General features: G+C 40.7%; 2 protein-coding genes across 4 annotated transcripts in view; both read left to right on the top strand.

Moving 5' to 3' along the window:
* LOC131440625 (CUE domain-containing protein 2) overlaps positions 1-10216 on the top strand; it is a 31739-nt gene extending 21523 nt beyond the window's left edge. For all 3 annotated transcript variants that reach the window (XM_058612068.1, XM_058612069.1, XM_058612070.1), the window contains exon 7: positions 9243-10216. In XM_058612068.1, coding sequence (XP_058468051.1) covers positions 9243-9435 — 193 coding nt within the window. In that variant the 3' untranslated portion in view covers positions 9436-10216. The remainder of the gene's footprint in view (positions 1-9242) is intronic.
* Positions 10217-14048: 3832 nt separating this feature from the next.
* LOC131426420 (uncharacterized) overlaps positions 14049-18678 on the top strand; it is a 5304-nt gene continuing 674 nt past the window's right edge. The window contains exons 1-2 of the mRNA XM_058589127.1: positions 14049-14739; positions 15016-18678. The exon at positions 15016-18678 is cut by the window's right edge and continues 674 nt beyond it. Coding sequence (XP_058445110.1) covers positions 14049-14739; positions 15016-18678 — 4354 coding nt within the window. The remainder of the gene's footprint in view (positions 14740-15015) is intronic.

Here is an 18678-nt window from a genome sequence, read left to right as displayed (position 1 = left end):
TGTCTTTCCGTTTATAATCAGATCGAAGAACTTTGTGTCACGTTTTACCATTTGGAATGACCCTTCATATCGTTTTTAAAAAGATTTTTTTACTAAATCAATAGACAAGAATACATAATGGCAGTCCTTTAATGCCCGATCGATAAATATTTTTGGTTTGATATGGTACGATGACCCTAGGCTTCGGATGATTAAGTACAGGGCTCTCCCGGAAGGGAGTGGATATCAGTTTTCTTTCAGACCAATCGCTTTGGTTTTGACAAGAGATTCTTGAAATAGACGGTTGGTCGACGGGAGATTTCAAGCTAGATACCTTACTCCTGGAGTTGGTCACCAGTTCGAATGGCCTGTTACCTTAGGGATGAGCCTCAAACCAATATATTCGTTCTGAATTGTTAAAGTTTGCTAAAAAAAGAAGGCTTATAATTGCAATTTCAGCCTTCATACGCTCCAATAACGCTATATAATATTCACTGTTAATGGTATTTCATTTCTCAAGATAGTCGATAAATATTACACCACGTACATCTCAAAATTTATTTATTTATTGTAAAATCAACAGACACACTGTGGTCCTAATGATTACTTCTAATACTATGTAAGAATTTGGCCCTTGTTTTATGTCGTGAAAGATTGAAGTCGAACTAAGATGACACTCGATTGAATGACCGTTGTAAGCCGATAATCGCACCGTTTATCCAGTAGTTAGTGCGGCGTAAAGAAAGTCGAAGAAAAGCGTTGTTGCGGAGAGCTCGAGGACGAACATGAATATTGACTTCACGGAGCAAAATGGGGCAGTCGATCCTATCGTTCAAAACGTTTGCCAGCATAAGCACGCGATAAGCTCCCGGCTTACTTGCAGTGTGTCTAGACCAATTAGCAATCCGCGACTTTCATAGCTCTTGATGAAGATTGGTCCAAGATAAACGGCGAAGAGCGAATCGAACGAATCTACGTTGAATCGACTCGATTCTATTAACACCATTAAGGTAGTGAGGGTTCCAAACAACTGAACAATATTCCAGAGTAGAGCGAACGAGTGAACAGTAAAAGGATTTCAAGCACTAAACATCCGTGAAATGTTTAGCCATTTTCATCACGAATCCAAAGCAGTGAGAAGCTTTAGCCACAATGTTGTTGGTGTGTTGTTTGAATGTTAACTGCTCGTCAAGAAAAACGCCAAGGTCCTTGATACACGTCGATCTACCGATCATGAATCGCTCAATAAAGTATTTGAATTTCAAAGGCACTTTTTTTTCTCGTAAACGTAATGATAGAGAATTTGCCATTTGTCGTTGAAGAAACGTCGCATCCTCTGAGCTGCGAATAACATGGTCATCTGCAAAAAAGCGCGGTCCTTCCAGAGAAAAATTACCGTCGTTAAAGTAAAGCAAGAAAATCAAAGGGCCGAGATGGCCCCTGCGGAATTACATCTAGAATTCCGCAGGGGCCACAACAAATTCTTCCGAAACACAATCGTCAATTTTAACCACAAGATGACGATTCCTTAGATATGATTGTATCCATCGAAGGGCGTTTGTACCAAAACCAAGTCGATCCAATTTTGCTATTGTGAAGTCATGGTTAATTGGCTTGGGGATAGCGCTTATACAAGTAATACCACGGTAGTTGTTTACATCTCTTTTGTCACCCTTCTTGTAGACCGGAAACATGAATGAAGCTTTCCGTAAGTTGGGGAATACTCCCGTAGCTAGTGACATATCAAATAAACGGCAAAGGGGGGCAATTAACCCGGTTGAACATTTCTTTAAGATGACTGCGTATATGGCGCCTGGGCCTGCAGAGATGGACGCCTTCATACCAACGATTGCCGTTTGTATCGATACCTCATCAAATTGATCGAGTGCAAAGCACAATTGGAGATAGATAATCGCAAGAAAAAACACTTGCGAACCTTTCGGAGAACAGCTGGCAAATTTCTAGAGTACACGAACCAATACGATCTCCGAATTGCATTAGTGATAGCAAACCAAATTCTTTTCTTTGCTCATTAACATGCTTACAGAAAGATCTCGGGTTAGATTTCATCGTACGTTTCATTATTTAAATAACTTGCATGGCAACGCTTCGCGGTTTTTTTTTGTATATATGATTTTTCTTCACATAACCATTTCGCAGAACAAATCCACCATGTTTGGAGTATTGTTTCAGAGTAGCTCTTTTGGTAGTGTTCAAGTGTCTTAATTCAACAGTTTGCCACGGCGGATGCCGAGAATTTCGTCCGGACCGTTTCGGTACGAAGTAATCAATCGCATACATCAAAACATTAGAAAAGGTCTGAACAGCGGCGTTGACATCATCGTTGTCAAAAATTTCATCCCAGTCGATGTTCGATAGGAAGTCAGTCATGCTAGTATAGTTGGCTCTTTTAAAATTATAGCTGATGATGGCAGGTGCGTCACGGTTGTGGGACGAACGTTTAGTCTCGAGAATAATATGCAGCGGAGGATGATGTCGAACAGATTTGACAAGAGGAAATGTTGCAGCACTGATCCTGGGTGCACCGTCAGATTTGCTGGAAAAACTGAGGTCGAACATTCGTAACAATCTAAGATTGTACCCGTCGAGCTGATAAAACGGGTTCAGCAAACGAAAATCCATCGGAAGTGGCACACCAATTCAAGCCGGGAAAGTTAAAATCACCAATAATCATGATTCCGTCACTGGGGAGCGCTTAAGTAGACGAAATTTCGTTCTACGACACAATGTGTGCATTAATAAGCTGCACGTCAAGACAGCGGTCCGAAGGAAGATAAATCGCACAAACGAAAAGTGAGAAATCCGATAGTTTGATGCACACCCATACTTGCTCAACACAAAATCCTGGTGTGTTTTCAACCAGCTAAGCCTTCAATCGGCGCGTTGTGCTCAGCGCTAGAGCAAGACGGCTGTTGAATAAATTCAGGATGCTGACATCTGGAAGTGCGAAGCGGGTGAACACCAGAAGGCGACGATACAAAACAATACTTGCCTTGAGAAGGTGTTTGGAGAACTCTCGTTGCACACCCACACACTGGACCGCGACGACTGGAGAACGCTGGCGGCAGTAGCTCGACTATGATGGAGGATACAAGAGCTTCCGTAGCACCAACTTCGTCGCGTCCCAGCATTCTCACATCATTACATGATCATAAGTCGGGTGTATTCAAAAAAGCCTGCGACGAAGTACCGGGAGACGATTCTGGAATGGTAGGCTCATCGGGTGTTGGTGGTGAAACATCGATCGGTGGGCACCAAATGTTTTTGTCGCGATTGTCCTCGAACTCGCACTCCCCTCCGTGGTTGATGGGCTTGACGGTATTGCAAACATCATCAGATACGATTAATTATTGTTACAATTTAATATAAATATGTGTTATAACTTTTAGTTTAATTATTGAGTTTATTGAGTGAGGCATGAAACGATTTGAATAAGATGTTGATTGCAATACGCTCCAACATCCGGGGTTAGAGAGGCCGGTAGGGCTTAACTGAGCTCTTTTTTATGTTTCATTTTCATACTACCGGCCATTATTACCGATGTGAAGTGGAAATTAAGCGAAATGAACGTACCCCACTCAGGTTTCACACGATAACGGAATAGTTGAATGGTGAATTAAGTTCATCTTTGATGTTTATTCTGTGAGGTTGTGTCGTGCTCGTGTGGGATCTGATGGATGAGGTGATATGTGAGTGAAGTATAAGTGAAGTGGAATGCAAGAACGGTAATAAAGGCCACCGTTTCAGCTCAGGACTAACGATCAACCAATAAAAGAGATAGAAAATGGGTGACGGCACCCCTATTCATCTCAAATCCATTAGTCATTTCATATATGAAAACCATTGGTTAGAGCGAGATCTGTTGTGTCTGTTCGATAGATTGACTTCGAGAGTGAGATGAGGTTAGGAGTATTTCGCGTCGCTATAACAGCGATATCGTACATTTTCTGAACTACTTTTATGCGGTATTGCTTATCAGAGATGAAGCAAAGATTTTGTATTTGATTTCATCACAATTCATTTATTGAAAGTCGAGTAATCGGTAGAATAATATGGTGACTCTATTAATGAAATGACTATTGGCACATTGAATTTAGTTAAAATCTATTCGAATTTATCTATTAGAATTATTATCTATTAGAATTTACTATTTAATCAATGTTACAATATTTGCGTGTGAAATACATTTTTGTAAATATGTATATGTATGTACACATGTGTGTATATGTATGTATATATGTGTGTACGTCAGAATGCCTTAGTGCCTGTATATATTTATACATGTATGTATGTATGCGTTGTATCAAACCGTATATTATGATACCTTTCGATTGTGAGTGAAATGTTGATTGCATTACGCTCCAACATCCGGGGTTGGAGAGGCCGGTAGGGCTTAACTGAGCTCTTTTTATGTTTTATTTTCATACTACCGGTTCCTATAACCAGTGTTATAGAAGTAGAAGTTAAGTGGAGTGAACGTATCCCAATTGGGTTTCACACGATGACAACAGGTGAACGGTGAATCGAGTCCATATTTGACGTTTATTGGTGGTTTGTGTACAATGGATTACTGTGGTATGAGATAGAATATTGTAAAATAGAACGGAATAATAATGACTTAACCAATGGGCAAACCACTGATTGCTGTCAAACGATATTCATCCAGTTTGTATTGTGAGGATGTATCGTTTGGGACCTGATGGGTGAGATGATGTGTGAGTGAAATGTAAGAGTAAGTGCATGCAAGAATGGTAATAAAGGCCACCGTTTCAGCTCAGGACTAACGATCGATCATTAGAAGAGATAGAAATTGGGTAACGGTAGCTCCATTCATCTCAAATCCATTAGTCATTTCATATACGAGAACCATTAGTTATAGTGAGCTCTGTTATCTCTGTTTGATAGATTGATTTCAGAAGTAACATGAAATTTGGAGCATTTTGCTTCGCTAAAACAGCAGTATTGAACCACTTCCGAACTACTGCTATGCGTTATTGCTTCTTAGAGACAAGGCAAAGACTGTATTTATCACAATTCATTTATTAAAAGTCGAGTGATCGCTAAAATAACATGGTGACTCTACTAATGAGATGACTATTGGCACACTAGTTTTAGTTAGGATCTATCAGAGTAGAAATAGTAACTCAATGTTGTAATGCTTGCGTGTGGAATACATGTGGGTATGTATGCATGTGTGTATGTGTGTGACTGTGTGTGTATGTATGTGTTTTTGTGTGTATATACAATATACATTTTACCGTGCCTTTGAATGCGTTGTACCAAATTGGTAGTGATGCATTTCGATTGTGGGTCAGGAATCAGAACAAATTGGCTCAAATGGCACGTTCCCCTTGATATTTGGAGATTTGTGCCTTGCCACTGTCAAGGATCAACTGAAGACAACTAAATGTGAACATGCTGTAGAAATACTTATGGGACCCAAGGGTCAATATAATTTAAATAAAAATGCATGTTCTCAGTTTTTTTCCCGTCAAACCATCATGACCGGCCGTACAAAGAGGTCATTAAAAAAACACTAATCCTTTTTTGGCTCTCTTTTTTTTTCGGAAATGGATGACTGAGCATAACCAAGAAATTTGGAATAAAGAATAAGATACTCAAGAAAAGCAGGAACAAATGTGATAAATGTGGAGCTGAAAAATTGGAAAATAATTTAATTAACACTCTTAGGAAATCTTAGATACAAAATGGAACATCGGTAAGAATAAAAAGACCATTGCATACAACTAACTTTTACATTTCAGGGAATAAAATAACATCAGCAAAAGTACGGAATGAAAATAAAATAGGACAACAAAAGACACTTACGAAACACAATTGAATAGAACACTGGAATTAAGGTAAAACAGAATATAAACTATGACCAAAGGTAAGAAAACCAACATGAATAAATAATAGAAACTGTTGGGTAATAATATAATTTCCTTATATTGAAAGAGGCGTTTATATGGCGCGCATGCGCTAATTCGGCCTGATACAAATTAACGGGGAGGGCAATACATTTTGGACAGGGCTGTAAAAAGCTGATTGGAACCCTTTCCCCACCAAAATGTAATATAAGGAAACTATAAGGATTGTCCTCGAACTCGCACTCGGGATCGAGTGCAGCGTCGCGATATTGGGGTAGTACCCCGACTTTGAAGGAAATGAAATTCATACTATTGACATCAATTCCGTTTTCACCAATGGGACAACCTTAACCTCGTCTTTGCACTGAAAACCGTATCTTGTTAGTCGTTCGACCATTTGCTTGGTAACGCTGGGATGAAACCGAGACCAAAGAATCCATACCAGAGAGAAAGACGTTGGAACCGTAGAAATGCTGCAATTTTCAACTGGTTTTCGCCCGCAAATCAGTGAATAAGATGATTTTGATCCTTCTTCGCGACGACGCTTTGCAGCAGAACGAGAAGCGCCATTGATTTTTACATCACTATCACTATTACGTCTCGGAGACGAAACAGAAACTTTGCGAGTAAAGCGCGATATTTGCTGTCTGTTTTGCGTGATTCCGGCTTTTAGCTCAGCACAGACCGATTCCATTTTTTCGAAGACAACTGAAATTGCGCATCCTAGTGATGAGATCCTTTCCCGAAAACGAACTAGCTTCATTACTTTGCAGTATTCATCGCACATCCAAAGGAAATTAGGACTATCGGCTAGTACCTTCAAGAAAGGCTTATTTAATTTGCCACATTTCATATGGGCACCATGATGGCAAAACCCTGAGCAAATGATAAAATCCTCGTCAGGTTTTCGCACAACGATCGGATGCATCAGCCATAGCACTCGAATCTGAGCCAGCTGACATTGAAACACGATTGCCGAGATATCTTATTGATGCGTTATATATGATCAGTAATACTACTCGATAACTGAGTTTCCAACGGCGACAAACTGCTCAAAAACACTTTCTAAGCACTGCACACCAAAACTAGATCAAAAACGGCTAGTCCGTGTATCGATCATGAGCAAAAAGTTATAATAGAACGATCAAAAACACTAAAAAAAGACGAAAATAATTGAGCTATCTGCACAACAACAATGGCAATAGTTTGCATTGAAATTCGAATACCGAGGCCATAACGTTCCGATTGTTGTGCTTTCGTGCGCTTTGGACAAGTTTCACCATTTGCTATCCACTCAGATGACGATCATTTTGATTCCGAAGTAAAGTGATGAATCCATGTTTCATCCATTGTCACGTATCGACGCAAAAATTCCGGTTTATTACGTTTAAACATGGCCAAACACTTCTAAGAATCATCAACACGTTTTCACGTTCACGTTCAATAGTAAGCAAACACGGCACCCACTTTGAATAGAGCTTTCACATAGTTAAATGCTCATGCAATATAAAACCAACACGTTCTTTTGATTTCTTTACGATGTCACCTAACTCACGCAAGTTCACTTTTCGATCATTCAAAACAATTTTTTATGTTTTCTGGTGTTACCGCCTCATTTGGACATCCACTGCGTTCTGCATCATCGGTGTCTCACGACTACGTTTTAAGTCAGCAAACCAATGTTTTATTGTTTTTGAAGGAGGGGAGTCTCCATAACACTTTTCAAATCATTGCTTCACTTGAACGGTATTTTTCCCATCTAGAAACATTGTAAATTAAAACACGAAACAACAACAAAAGTAGCGTGACGTTTCATCAGAACAAATTGGCTCAAATGGCACGTTCCCCTTGATAAATTCTTTATTATTATTATTCTCATAAGACAACCACGCGCATGCGACGTACTTTTGCCGCTCTCAAGAGAACTCTTTGGCACATTTACGTACCAGAAACTGATGCACGCTTCGTTGTATAGTCTCATCGCATTCTGCCAAGAGTGAGGGTGAAGCCAGAGAGAAAGCGACGAGCGACGCGAAGCGATGCGATCATTAAAGTTCTGTATTTCATTCATTTGTTTACAGCAAAAAATAACATGTATTTCTGGGTAAACACGAGGCGTTGCGTAGTGACAAGCGATTTTCGGTGCGACAAACAACGAAGCACAGTTTTTCATGCGATTAACGAGCGACCAAAGGATTCCTAAATTATTTTTCGTTATGGCGAGAGGAGATATTTTTATTGATATCAAAGCACTAATCGTAGCAGTTTTAACGGAATGCGCAAGTGTTGGAGATTTGAAAACATAAATTTTTAGTTTAAAAATGTTAAGAAGCTGGCTTCCAATCGGCACATCTGGAAATAGAACATCGAAAGTTGAAACTACTGCAGAAAAAAAAAACATTGTCGCGTGAGAAAGATTTGCATTCTGCAAATAAAGCTACAACTTCGGATAGAGTTGCAGGCGATTAACACTACAGCATGTAGATGGCTTAAATCAGAGTGGATTCAGTCAAGATGATTTCGATTCATTTTGATCAGAATTTTCTTTTCATTGAATAGGAATATAATTAAATTATATTGTTTTATTACTACAATCACTTTGACACTCGCTATCATTGCCAAACTTTCGCGTTACGCATCGCGTCGCGTGTCGCGCCCACTCTGGCTTCACCCAGAGGCTCAAGCGCTCTTGTCGCATGAGATAGCGCGGCGCGCTCGTTTCATGCGATCTACGAGCGGTTTGTACGTTATTTTCATCAGCTTCATATCTTCCTTTAGGATAGGAAACAAGTCGCACGAACCGCTCTAGCCACGAAAAAATAATTATAACAGCAGCTCTTACTGTGGCTCACATAGCACACAAGCTGCACTCATAAAAAATCTCGTGCGCTGTCTCGTGAGACCAAAGCGCACGAGTCGCGCACAGAAGAAAATGCGATGCTCTGAAATTTCAAGCAGCACATCCCGTTTCTATGTGCTCGCTCGCTACGCGTCTCTTACACGCTTTTGGTTTGCTCTTTGAGTCAGCGCTCACGCTCACAGGATATATATGCGACACACACATTTTCGGTGCGCTCTCGCTATCGCATTTGTGCCCGCATGAGCATTCGGAAGGCCTGCTTTTAGCATAATAACTCACAAACTAATGAACAGAATATCATGAAATTTCAACAGCTGTGTTTTAAAGGTTCAGAATCAAAACTAATTGACTCAAGCGGCACGCTTCCCTTGTTATTTGTAGATTTGTGCCTTCAAACTAGCGCCATCAGCTGTGTGTGTGTGTGTGTGTGTGTGTGTGTGTGTGTGTGTGAGAGAGAGAAAGAAAATATAATGAAAATATAAAGCTCATAAGGTTTTGGTTTTTATTTTCAGATATTCGTATGTTGACAAAGAAGATCATCGAGAGTATAAACCGGTCGCACCGAAAGTGGAACCGAAAAAATTAATTCGTTACAGAGACAATAAGATTGTATCACTTAAAGGCGAACGTTATACTGAAGTTTCGCGTCGTGGAGGGGATGAGGAAACAGAGCTCAAAAAGCCGAAAAAACAGATTTGTCCGTAACTAAAATGGATACTGCTGCTGATGCTGTCCACGTGTACTGCAATAGTTTTAAAATATAGTTGTAGTTACGATTTGCGACAGAAACATCAATTTCAACGACTTATATTTGTCGTAACTGTAGTAATCATTCCCACCATAATTTTTCTCAAACCCTGTAATCAATTTAATAGTGGTAAAAACCACCAGCAGCAAAAGCAAAATAATTTGGAGACTAGTAATTGTATTTTGAGTGCGCAATACTCTTACTCAAGAGTACATACGCTAATTAAACCTGAATGTCCATTTATGCGTGATATGTTATTAGAAAGTAGTAAACTAAACGTACTAATGCCACCTTCGAATGTTCTTTACACTCCGTTGGTTCTCGGAACTATTATTATGCCTGAAAGACTTTACTTAAACAATATATTTTTTACGTATTCCATCATTTATTTTATTTTTTTATCCAGTCAAAGAGAGCAAGTAATCTCATTTTACTTTTTCTACAGTACTAGGTTTATAAGTTCCTTTGTAAGTTTTCATAATTTACATATATTATTTATTCTAATAACATTTTTGGTACTTAGTTTATACTTTGTAATTGTTAGCTTTAAGTATTTTTTACCAAACCGTTTTCTTATTCTTTGTCGTTCACGAATACACGAATGCACTCTTAGGTTTTGCTCATAATCCTGATTTTATCCGAAACTCGATGTCTTATTTATAATACCTCAAACATTAATTTAGTTTATTTCAAAAGAAACAAATAAATACATACTGCTGAGCGCTGTTATACTTGTCACTCACTGTGTTTTGATCCCAAACTCATTTGTACCTTCAAACAAGAAAATTGTGTAATCATAACATTGATATTTCAAGCTTAACCTTGCAACATTTATACCCAGCAACAATTTGGTCAGAAATATCAACACAAATGTCTTGCCAACCACGCACATAGAGAAAGTTTTTCCGACCCGCAGAGGCAAATGACTTTTAGGTTACCCTATAGGGTAACGGAAGTATTTTGGCCAACCTAAACAACTTAATTGATTTAACCGATGTTAAGTAACCCATGTTGCATCAATTTTAAGCTAATCACATTAAATTACCTATTGCGGAAGCCTTTTTCAAAGATATTACAATATTTGGTAGATCTTTCGAAATATAATTTATTCAAATATGGCGGTCAATTGATACCTTCTCTTCTTCTTTCTTGGCATTTCATTCCATTTTGTGGAATTTGGCCTTTCTGTTTCAACAGACCTCGCTGCCGATTCTTGTGTACAGCAGAATCATTGCATGGCTAGTACTACGATCCTACTGACACTATGAATCCTTCCAGGTCGGGGCTCGAACATATGACAACTGGCTTGTAAAACCAGCGCCGTACGCATTGAACCGCCCACCCGGGCAATTGATACCTGCGGATGAAAAAAATAAGGAAGAGGTTGAATTTTCGCAATCATTTTTCAAAAGATATTACATTAAAAAACGACGTGTTTTGTATGTGTAATGAAGTAGGCTAATAATTACGAGCTATTTGAAGTAAGGGCATGTTCAGGAGTGTTCTAGTACTAGATGTATAATTTATGTCAGTTTCAAAATTTTAATCTGGAAATTATAACAAAAAAAACTAGCAGCCACAGCAGCATTTTACGCGTTTCAAAAATACAAAAAATAGAACGGCAGCGTATACCAGTTTTAAATTTGACAGTAGAACTGTTCGAATAAATAAAACTAAAACGGTTTGCTACAGATACGTTTGTTCTAGTTTTAGTTCTATTATCGATCACCCATATAAAACTTCCAGCTGCTGAATTTGCTCTAAGGATTATGAAAATAAAGAAAAACAATCTTGTTAAAATTAAAAATACGCCATGTCCAAAATACCTTCAATATTTTAAGAAAAATTGCGTTTTGTCACCAGACTTTTGATATTGTGTAAGGCGTTGAAGAGCTCGATATGCGGAATTGGTTCAAGGAAGTGTTAGTGATTTTGGAAGAAGAAGGGCCCTCTGAAGTCTTTATGAGCGCCGACGGTGTAGTGAATGGTGATGAGTCTTCATTCTATCTTGATCCAGCTGTCGATAAAGTGATTTCTAGACGTGAAGAATGTAATTAAGGTCTCAACCAGGGTCCTTCAAAAAGCAATATAACAGTTATGTTTACTTGTGCAGCCAAGAGAAAGATGTATCCACCTATGAGTATTTTGCCTTATTTTTTTCAATTTTTATCGTCACCAGAAAATACGCAACAGGAAAAAGAGATTTTAAACATCGGAGTCCAATTGTTCTTACTTTACGTCGTACAATACAATGTCATATAGCGATACCTTTTTGCTTTTAATTAGACAGATTAATTGCTTTTAGCAAACAGCTGAAATAGAGATGACATTGTTTTAATGATAGTAAGAATAGCTTTACAATTAACCCGTATAATTGGAAATGGCAACTGTGTTCAGTTCGACTTATATAAACATCTTTTGTGTTGTGGTAACCTCATTTGTTATGATGTGTGTGTTTGATTCAACGATAAACACTACAAAGTATTGTAGCCAGATGATATGATTTGTTGTTGCAACATACACACTTAGAAAATTTCGCAGTATTCGGTATTTTTTACCGAATTTTCAACAGCTAAACTGTAAACCAAATGGATCTAACAGATTGTTAGGTAATTTTTGTTCGTTTGTTTCCTTTTGTTAAAATTCTGGATTTTCGGATTTCAAAAAACAACACATATTCACAAAAACGAATGAAGAAAATGGTTTTATTTCACGAGAAATTTAAAAAGTGTCAGATGTTCCGACTGACCGGAATTATGAGCGCCTTCCAAAACACTGCACAATCCGTCGAGTCCAACAAAAATTACCCTTGAACGATTTGTGTTGGCAGCAAGTAAACAAGTGAAACAAAATTATTTTCTGCCCATAAGTAAACAAAAAGCTGTTAGTGGCTCTAATATCTTAAAAACATTTATCACCTGTACCTCAATCCATTCGATGAACCCTCCAAATATAGTATAGGGTTATTTTATGGTATGCTGTAGGAACAAAAATACGCAGGTTATTAAAGTAATTATTGAGAACTTCTACTATACCATCTAATATGAATTCACTATGCCTTTTATCGTTGTAGTAAAGTTTAATATGACTTTATTTAATAATGCTCCAACGACCGCGTCAGCCTAACTGAATTATTCTAATGCACATTTAGAGTAGCTCTATCTTCCGTGTAACATAACATCTAGTTTTTTGTACCAAATATAGCAGCAATTGTTACCCATCATACGCATTGTTCATTGTACATATTATACTCTTTGCTTCTCGTATCTATTGGATTTATGAATAGTATAAATCAATTCAGTCCCGGAATACAGCTACATGTTCGATATAATAATTAATTATTAGTTCGTCGAATCGATAAACTGTATTACTTTGTCCCAACTCAACATCATACCTGATGATAATTTTTCACTTGTTACTAATCGGTACAATAAACTACTGAGGTTTATAAATTCTGGAAAAAGGCACAAATGTGATATAAATTCATGACTTACTCGAATACAGCTACAGCTCAATTGGATAAAGCGTCATTCATTGAAGACAAACACGAAAAAAAGGTCCTTAATGCAAATGACTGTTTCTCCTTGTTCACTTCAGGGTTGAAAAAAATCGAACCTCTCTACTGAAAATCAGTCATAGTGAAATATCAGTCACATAAGCTGACCATGATATTCATGTCACTTATCACTCGAGTGTCTTTCGGTGAAGTGATATGCAACTGATTATCAGATACGTAGTCCTGATATATCTACTTCGGTATCAGTCAACCTGTCAACGCAGAAAACCGTCGAGATGGGCACACTGCTCAAGTGAAGGTGACACAACGTGGCATTTAGCAACGCACCGATCTGTCATCACATGACAAATGTCAATCGACAACAGATGGGAAAACGTCACTGCAAAACCACGTTTTTGCGAAGATAAGTTCTTTTTTATTCGGACGTTCAAGTGATCGGTCGCTAAAATTATAATGTTGAAGTGAATTAAAATTATACTTACCCGTTTACTTACCTGTAAGATTACCTGAAAAGAAAGTTATTTAAATTATTGAAAATTTTTTATATAGTTTGTAGAAAGCAGTTTCGACAGGACGCGCAGAAGAAATATTGTCGCGACTAGAAAACCGAAATTGTAAGTTTGCATAATGTAATGAAAAGTGAATTAACTAATTGTAAATCTCTTTTAGTTGAAGTGTTAAATAAACAGCTATCAAAACGGTTTGTGCGCATTTCTGTTTGCGTCCGACAGCTTCGACAATCTTCAAAATTTCGTTTCTTTGGTGCAGTTAAGATGGAGGAATCTAATTGTGTTGCCTGCCAACGACCAGATAGTGCCGACGATATGGTCCAGTGCGACCAATGTGACGGATGGCGCCATTACACATGTGCCGGTGTTGATTCCAACATAGTGGACCGGTCATGGCGGTGCTGTGATTGCACAAGCGGACAAAATGCGGACGGTGCTTCGCTGAATAGTGGATCCAGTCGTTCCAGTGCAATATCGACGTTATCCGTCAGCTTGAGCCAGCTGGTGGAAAGGCAGCGGTTGGAAAAAACACGTTGAGTTGGAGATGCAACGTCGCCATCTTGATGAGCAGCAACGATTGATAGACAAAGCGATTGGAGAAGATGAAACCGGCAGCCATCGCAGCGGTGCTGCGATGCACAATGAAATTGTATCGTTTTCATCGAGTAAGTCGGCGGAACGTCGTGCAGTACCGTTACCAGGTACACCCAGATCAGCACCACCAATGGTATTAATCCCCTTAACAGTGCTGAAACCGTCTACCTCCCGTTCATTGAAAGGTATGAAAAGTTCTAGTGCTTTGTTGGAACTCAGGAACCGCGTTGAGCAGTGCGAACAGCGCGCCAACCCGACACCTGAACAACTTTCGGCGCTACAAGAACAGCTGGAAGCGTGTCGTAGCTTATTGGAGGGATTTAAGTCCGTAGCAGAAACCACCGATCCGGTTGGTCAAATGGATTCAACTAAGCAGCTGAAGAAACTACCAAAGCCAGCGACGAGCCAGTCGCGCTTGGAGAAGCAGATCAGCGCCTGTTCAGAATACAGTCGGATGTTACCTGCCGTAGCGGAGGGTGAACGAGTTCAATCTAAACAACGTTCCGAAGCGATTCCAGTGGAGGAAAGTGAATCGATGCATGGTAGCTCGTCAATGAACTCGGTATGCCAAGCGAGCATGCCGTCGGTAAGTCAAGCGATTGCATCTAATGAAATGCGTTCCAGTGAAATAGATCCCCCAGGTAAGCGTCATGCCTTGAATAATTTTTCAATAAATGCAAATAAATACAACAGTGAATATTGCCCCACGACCAATATATATGACAACCGTGAGCAGTCGCGAAATTTCGCACGCTCAATATACAATGAATTTCCTGATATATATTCCCGTGAGCAGCTGCGAGATTTACACGCGCGCCCGGGTGAAATAATACAAAATTCAATCAATAAGTCAACGCGTTTTCCACCCGCGAACCCGGTTGAATTGAATAAACCGTCTTTGCCTCCTCGTCTGTCAGAAAGTGTACATCGAGATCAAGTGTTTCCCCCTCGAGTTTCAAGTTATCCCACACAGCAGCAATTAGCAGCACGGCAGTCTCTGGCTAAGGATCTTCCCCGCTTTTCTGGTGATCCTGCGGATTGGCCGATCTTCATTTCGAACTATCGATACACGACTGAAGCCTGCGGTTTCACGGATGGTGAAAATATGCTTCGTTTGCAGCGGTGTTTATGTGGACCTGCATTGGAAACGGTACGCAGTCGGCTGGTGCTACCAGCGGCAGTACCTCAAGTTATTGAGACTCTTCGTATGCGGTTTGGCCGACCAGAATTGTTGATTAACGCTCTTCTACGCAAAGTTCGAGATATTCCGGCTCCAAGATCGGACCGATTGGAAGGTCTTATCGATTTCGGAATGGCAGTACAAGCTTTATGTGATCACATCGAAGCTGCGAATGAACGCGCTCATTTATCGAATCCCTCGCTGTTGCAAGAACTCGTTGCGAAGCTTCCTGTGGATCAAAGGATGATGTGGGCAGGATACAAGCGAAATTTTCAGCTTGTCGACTTGAAAACTTTCGGGGATTACATGACGTCGGTTGTGCAAGATGCATCGAGCGTAGTAACCTACGAGCATGAACCGAGAAGAACCAATGTACGCGACCGCCCGAAGAGTAAAGGTTTCGTGAATACTCATGCAATGGATGGCGCTTCTAAAGACGGTAGTATGAGAAGTTCTGCGACAGGCGCAATTAAACAATTCGATTGTGCGCACTGTAGCAAGGCTGGCCATCGAGTACGTGAATGTAGTTCTTTCAAATCATTGAGTGTAGATGATCGTTGGAGGAGAGTTCGAGCATTGGGTCTTTGTCAGAACTGTCTGTTTAGTCATGGACGTAGAGCTTGTCGTGGAAGAAAAATTTGCGATATTGATGGTTGTCAGTTTCGTCATCATACACTGCTTCATTCGCGCAACGGCCCTCCAAGGGCACCGGCATCGAGTACTATAGTAGCAGAGAATCATACTCATCGTCTCTCGATTTCGTCAACGTTGTTTCGAATCATTCCGGTAACCGTTCACTGTAAAAACGTTTCAATTAATACGTTCGCCTTTCTGGACGAGGGATCTGATTTGACGCTGGTGGAGAATGAATTGGCTGAACTACTGAATTTACGAGGCGATCCTCAACCTCTGTGTCTTCGTTGGACGGGAAATACTTCCCGTGTGGAGAAGCAATCGCAACGAGTCTCTCTCGAGATAGCTGGTGTAGGGCAAGACAAACGACAGAAGCTGGTGAATGCTAGAACCGTTGAAAATCTTGGTCTTCCATGTCAGAGTTTCCAGATCGAAGAAGCGGCAATAAAATATGCGCACTTGAAGGGAATTCCTGTCAGCAGCTACCAGAACGCTAGACCACGAATTCTTATAGGCATCGACAACCTCCGATTATCTGTACCGCTAAAAGTGAGAGAAGGAGATGGAACAGGACCGATTGCAGCGAAAACCAGATTAGGCTGGTGTGTTTACGGTCCGCGAGGAAGTGTCATAAAAGAGTCCTACAATTTTCATGTGCGAAAGTGCGGTTGCGATGATGAGCTTCACGACACTGTTAAGCAGTTTTTCGAAGTTGAAGCAGCTGGGGTGAGACCGACTGAGGTTCCGCTGGCGAAAGAGGACCATCGAGCATTGATGTTATTAGAAGTTACCACGCGACGAGTTGCGAATCGTTTCGAAACAGGTTTGCTGTGGAAACAAGACCACGTAGAATTCCCAGACAGCTATATGATGGCAGTGCGTCGACTCGAGTGCCTCGAGCGAAGAATGGATCGCGATCCGGTGTTGAAAGAGAGTCTTCACCGACAAATACGCGAATATGAAACAAAGCAATATGCACACAAGGCTACAGCAGTAGAAATGGAATTAGCGGATCCAAGAAAAATTTGGTATCTCCCGATAGGAGCAGTAACAAACCCAAAGAAACCAGGGAAAGTTCGTGTCATTTGGGACGCAGCCGCTAGAGTCGATGGAGTCTCGCTCAACAGCGCCCTTCTCAAAGGCCCTGATCTACTGTCGTCGCTCCCTGCAGTATTAATTCGCTTCCGACGGTATAGAGTGGCAGTGAGCTCGGATATCCAAGAAATGTTTCATCAAATCCGAATCCGAGACGAAGATAAGAATTCCCAGCGTTTCTTGTGGCGTAAAAATCCATCTGAGAAGCCAACGATTTATTTAATGGACGTTGCAACATTCGGTACTACCTGCTCGCCGGCCTCGGCGCAGTTCGTCAAGAATCGAAACGCACAGCAACATGCGGAACAGTATCCTGAAGCATCGAAGGCGATCATTGGTGATCATTATGTCGACGATTATCTGGCAAGTTTCGGATCGGAGGAGATGGCGGCGAAAATATCGAGTGAAGTACGCTATGTTCATGGCAACGGAGGTTTCAACCTGCACAATTGGCGATTGAACAGTAATAAAGTTCTCGAAGAGCTTGGTGAGGTATCTACCGAAACAGAGAAACTGCTGAACCTGGCGGATGGCGCAACGACCGAAAGAGTGTTGGGTATGCTTTGGAGTCCGGTAACGGATGAACTTGGATTTTCTACCCAAATGAGTGACGAAGTGCAAACGCTGATTCGTACAGCAACACGACCGACGAAGAGACAGGTGTTGCGATGCGTAATGACACTGTTCGATCCTCTTGGATTGCTTTCGCCGTTCATCATCCACGGAAAGATTTTGATTCAGGACCTGTGGCGCGAAGGTACTGAATGGGACGAGCAAGTCGGTGAATTAATCTACGCAAAGTGGCTGAGGTGGCTAAAAATGATTGATTTCATTGCGGAGATTAGAATTTCTAGATGTTACTTCCCTCGTGCAGTAGGAAAGACTTACGAGTGTACGGAAATGCATGTGTTTGTTGACGCAAGCGAAGGAGCATATTCGAGTGCAGTCTATCTACGCACTCTCAAAGATAACGGAGAACCACAGTGTAGTCTCATCGCAGCTAAATCGAAAGTCGCTCCTTTGAAACCATGGTCGATTCCAAAGCTTGAGCTGCAGGCCTGTGTTCTGGGCATGCGCCTGTCCAAATTCGTTAAGGAGAGTATCGATGTTCCTGTCTCTAAAATAATCTTCTGGACCGATTCCAGAACCGCACTGGCCTGGATTAATGCTGACCCCCGTAACTATCGACAGTTCGTGTCCTTCAGAGTGAGCGAGATACTGGAAGATACAGCCAAAAGTGATTGGCGTTGGGTACCATCCAAATTGAACCCTGCAGACGAGGCAACGAAGTGGGGAAGCGGGCCGTATTTCAATAGAAGTAGTAGGTGGTTTCATGGACCGCAAGTTCTATGTCTTCCGGACGCTGAATGGCCTTGCTCGGAAAAATCGATACCGGCTACAACAGAAGAACTGCGCGCATCTGTTCTGCATCATTGTTCGTTCGAACCTACCATTAAATTTGATCGCTTTTCCTCCTGGGAGAGATTGCAACGTGTGACAGCATACGTATTACGATTTCTACGGAATATAGCTAAGAAGCAGCAGCGGTGCACGGGACACCTTCAACAGTCAGAACTGAAAGCAGCTGAGCAGACTATTCTCAAGTTAGTGCAACGCGAAATCTTCCCGGACGAGATAGCAGCTTTATCAAACAGAGCGCCGAACGAAACCG

The sequence above is a fragment of the Malaya genurostris genome, chromosome 1 (genome assembly GCF_030247185.1).
Source record: "Malaya genurostris strain Urasoe2022 chromosome 1, Malgen_1.1, whole genome shotgun sequence".
Lineage (NCBI taxonomy): Eukaryota > Metazoa > Arthropoda > Insecta > Diptera > Culicidae > Malaya > Malaya genurostris.
This window is presented reverse-complemented; position numbering and strand designations above follow the sequence as displayed.